This window comes from Scatophagus argus, chromosome 12, assembly GCF_020382885.2.
Source record: "Scatophagus argus isolate fScaArg1 chromosome 12, fScaArg1.pri, whole genome shotgun sequence".
NCBI lineage: Eukaryota > Metazoa > Chordata > Actinopteri > Scatophagidae > Scatophagus > Scatophagus argus.
In genome coordinates, this window is record NC_058504.1 from 17,165,321 (window position 1) to 17,170,213 (window position 4,893).

Genomic DNA, 4,893 nt, shown 5'->3' on the forward strand with positions numbered 1-4,893 from the left:
TAACATTTGGAAAAGTGTGTTTGATGATGAAATGTTCATCACAAGCATCACATGTAGACTAAAATGTGGCCTGTTTGAGCATTTGAACAACTTTGCCTTTCTTTTCTGTCTGTGGGCACACCTTCAATCCTTCACCCACTGATGTCTATGACTTTGAGTTTGCTTTCATATATGAGGTGAGTGAAGTGAGTTACATAACTGTATAGTGAAATACTTTATTGTCATTTTTTTTATTACAGTGTATTTATTATTGGCTGTGGATGTTCAGTCCATGCCTCATAGTCTGAAATTTGCATAAATAGACATAAAGTAGATAGCATGGTCTGACTGGTTTCACATCTTCATATTTATTTGATAAAGAAAAGTAAAAAGTTTATTAAGAAAACATCCCACATGATTAGACTCCGATTGCTCCCACGTCTGTTCATACCCCCCTCCCCACATACCTCTCCCTAGCCTGGATGCCTGTCTCTCTCTCTGTGCTACATCATTACACCATCTCCAGTTTGGCAATATTGGAGACATGTTAGCTATAGGCTAACAGTAAAAGACAGGCACCCACGCTAAAGTTTTTCCACCCGAGTGGTAAGAGAGCCCCCATGTGAAGATGCCATGTACCCTTATGGCACCCCAAGGAGCTCAAGAGCACCCTTATCTGAAGACAAAGTAAGAGATTGAAATACTGTGATGATTAAAAGAAAGTGCTTTTTGCTGCGGCATCTCAGCTTCTTTTCTTCATGTGCTCTGAAGTCAAGGCGTGGCATCGCCTTTCCTCTCTTGCTCAATGGCTGGGAAAGAAAAGAGTAAGATAGTTTAGGTCAGCAGGCATGTGTTTAGCGAATATGTGAGAGCTATGCTGTAAATCAGTAATGTGCTGATGTTGCAGCATCTTTTTTTTACTGCTCTGCCTGCTGAGTATGTAGTGTTTTTGGCAGCAGTGCAAATGATGAGCAACTGACAAGTAAATTGTTGCAGGGCGACCAAGCCTTCAGTACTGCTCACAAACATGCACACACAAGGGACACTCACTCTCTTTGGTGGGCAGAGGGTTTTTTTCTTTTGTCTCTGTCTTCTTGAGTTTCGTCTTGTCGAAACGGGCAATCTCAGTCATGTCAGGCTTGTCGGACATCTTGCCTGTGAGAGATGAAAAGATAAACCTGAGTGCGCAGGTTTGACCTTTCCTGTCAGCCCATACTGATAACGCAAAATAACATTAAAGATCTCATACTCATATTGTGTAAGATACATTTGATACCGTAATGAGTCATAATAATATAAAGTCATCACAAGAGAGGCCAAAAATTTTACTGGCTTCGTCTGACACTTGAAATAACCGACTGCACATAAAGGGAGTGGCTCCAACATGTGCAGCTCAGACACATCCACATGCATGCCTGTAGGTGGTGGCTGCCTCCCACACATGCTCTGTCTTGATATTCTCCTCTCCAAAAAGCCTATATAGCTAGCCTGTGCCTATTTTTATCCAGCTGTCTGTTCGTTCCTTTGTCTCTTCTTTTCCTTCTCCAAGGCTGAGGTCTTTGTTCTCTCCCTCTGTATCCCTCTCCTCCTTCTCTCTCTCCCTCTCCTTCTCCCTCCCTCTATCTCTGCATCCACCCCTGCAGCCTCGTGGATCGAGGCTCCACAGGCTCCACTGCAGTCATATACTCTGACCTACCCTCTGGTCTGACTAATCTGTCTTGCACAGTCTGGCCCAGTCATGCCTGTTTGAACCACTGCTCTGTCTGAGACTGCTGTGGAAATGTGGCAAACCCACCAGCCTGCAGCCAGTCATTTGCAAACCAAGCTACTGTAAAATTATTCTCACTGGTCTGAATTTGGTCTGAAGGGCCTGATATATAAGAATAGACATGCTGGGCACATGGCCAGAATTATAAATAATGTTGTTTCTTGAAGCAAGGAATCATTTCTCATTTACCCCCAGCTGGAAATGGTGTCTATATCCAGCCCTGCCGAATCTGGACTATCAACAGTAGGAGTCATAATTTCACCTTTCTTCAATTTGTCAGTAAACCTAATCATTACAACATTTGCCCTGTTGTTCCCTTATCACCACCATCATCATCATTTTCAGAATCCCTCTTTCACATCATTTCATAGCTGCCATCAGCAGTCAGCTTCTCCTCATCCAGCCACACCCCAATCCTTTGTTCGAGTCTAATAAAACAGAACGAGAAAGAGACACACGACAGAGACATAAAGGACACACCGAAGGAGAGATGATTTGTTCTTACCGGTGTTGCTGTACAGCAGTGGGTTTAAATCTACCAGCGGAGAGAGTAGGTAGTGATAGAGGCACAGAGAGGGAGAAGGGACAGCGATGCAGAAGCTGAGAGAATCTGCCGGTGTGTGCACGCCTGCCTGAATCTAGGGTGTGGGTATAAGAGGGAGGGAGGGGGGAGAGAGAGAGAGAGAGAGAAAGCTTGGTCAGCCTGCCTTTCTGTCATCAATATTAATGTTCTCTAGGGAAAAGACTCGAGGAAACCAACCATTGATAGGAAACAGCTGTGTTAATAAGCTCATCTGAGATTGATTATGATAAATTATTTAGCTAATACATTGCGTGTATTAAAGATTGTATCATGCAGTGTTTTTGCTGAGTAGGCCAGGGGCACACTGCATTTTGTCTACTTCTATAACTAATCTTAATGGTTTATATGAAATTTATATTTACTCCAACACCTTTTTTCCTAAAAATAAATATCCATTTCATGCTGAGAACTATGAATTTTTAAAAATTGCACCAAGCCATGTAATGATGATGTTTATTTTTATGATGAAATATTTTCTTGTGCTCATTTTGTGTGTATTGTTATATTTTTAGAGGTGCAACTATATGACATGGACCAGAGCCACATACAGCAGTGTTTATAGCCTAAGCTACTTTGCAGTGCGAATGCTTAGACAGGCCTTTTATACAAACACGCAAAGCTGAGAAGAAAAATGAATCAAATATCACTAAAAGCAAAACCTTACCTTAAAATCTCTTAGAATCACCATAACACTTCAACAGTAGTCTGTGAATTTATATGTCCTGTAAAAACAGGACAGTATTACAGCTCATACCTGTTCTTGCCATCAAAGCACTCTATGAAAGCATATTATATATATTTAATATTTACTTTTAATGGGACAAATATAGATAATGGGCCACTGCAACATAGCATGCATTCATAGCCGAAGTCCCCACCCTTACAAGGGCTTTTATTATCAAGAAAAAGATTGGAAGTAGTTTGTTTTTTTTTAAAGTTTTTTTTGTCTTTATTCTTTGTTTCTTTAAAATGTGTATTAATGATGAATGAAAAGAATCAGTCAGCTAATTTAAATGGTGTTAATATCTTTTAAATACATTGTCATTAACTTTTTGTTACAACCAAATTACATTTTACTTTGCAACACTTTTTAGCTTGCTATAGTGTTAATCTGAGCTACATTATGTGTCACATCCTTCATTTTGCGACTGATCAAGTAGCTCTTGATTACGTCAGGCTCTAATAAAGCCATGATGTGTCGGGCTTATTGCACTTTGCTGACATCATGAAACTTATTTGTCTTACATCTTTAATCTTCCCAGAGAAACGGTTACAGCCCGTTGATGCCAGCCGCTGAGGACATTTATCTGTTTAGCAGACAGGTCGTCTCAGAATAGCACAATGATGATGAGTCAACATGATCTCAACTCTTGAAATGATACAGTGAGCCGAGCAAGGGGGTGCACGTTCTGGTAAGCACTGTGTTAATGTATGACATCATATTATGACTATGGGTTTTACTGGCTTACAGTGAGGTCATTTAATACCTCTGAGTGCTCTGCAGTACCACCTGCTGGCTGAAGTTTGGAACTGCTTCATTGTGGACTTTTGACACATTTCAGAGAAAATGGATGATAATTTGCCGCCTTGTTAACACTTTGCCTGACATGAAGATTGCTAAGCACAATATCTAGTAATCCAGACTAAGCTATGTGATGGTCTTATAGAGCTAATTATGCTCTTCAAATAACTTACAGATTCAGCCTTTCAGACGTGTGCTTCCTTTGAGTTGTTTATTTCTTTGTAATGTTGTGTGTCGGGGGGTGGAGATCTTTGACCTTTTCTAAATTTGCCCCAGCACCCCTATTAACCTTTCTGTTTGAAATGTCATCATATTTGAGCCTTGGAGACAAGATACACACTGACAAAGGTCAGACCTAGCAGCCAAAGGCCTGTCACAACAGTCAGACAGACCACTGCTTGTTGGTGGATGGTATTAGAGCAGGGAACCTTTTTGAAATCTGTTTCTTTGCTATTTGTCAATGTTTAGATGGATGATAGTGTGAGTGATGAGTACACTTTGTTGTTATGTATGGAAACAGCTAGGCGGTGGCAGCGCCATGCAGTTTAAGATGTGGTGGTAGATAGATAGACGGATACAGAGATAGATAGATGGATAGATAATTCTAGTTAAGGTATTACTCTTTATTGAAGAGGATTGAAATACTTGTTGGTGCATAGTGAATGTTAACACTCGTGTGGTGTAAACACAGGATGGCAGCACAGGACTGTTTTCTTACAAAGATTTATTCCAAGCACCGAGGTGAATACTTTATGAAGCACCACAAGGGTGCACTCGTCCCTCAGCACACTCATCATAACAGTTTGTAACAGCTTGAATTCCATGTTACTAATGTGATAATGACAATTAAAAAAAAAAAAAAAGGAAGAAAACTCACGTTTCCAAACGGGGTTTCTTCCAAACTTGTGTTTTAACGGCAGAGTTTCAAGCCAGTTTGCTTAGTTTGACTCTAAGAGTAAGCAGGAGATGATAAAAATGCTTTTCCCAGGGCTGCCACACATTGTAATGGAACAAATAATAAAATCTTTCCATGATTTCTTT

The 4,893-nt window shown here is 40.4% G+C and overlaps 1 protein-coding gene across 1 annotated transcript; it reads right to left on the minus strand.

Annotated features, from left to right (window-relative positions):
* Window positions 1-322: 322 nt before the first annotated feature.
* On the minus strand, window positions 323-2,379 carry tmsb2 (thymosin beta 2). Its single transcript, XM_046407114.1, has 3 exons — window positions 2,253-2,379; window positions 1,030-1,134; window positions 323-788 (listed from the first exon to the last, which is right to left on the minus strand). The coding sequence occupies exons 2-3, from the start codon at window positions 1,127-1,129 to the stop codon at window positions 751-753; spliced, it is 138 nt and encodes a 45-aa protein (XP_046263070.1). The 5' UTR covers window positions 1,130-1,134; window positions 2,253-2,379; the 3' UTR covers window positions 323-750.
* Window positions 2,380-4,893: the final 2,514 nt, after the last annotated feature.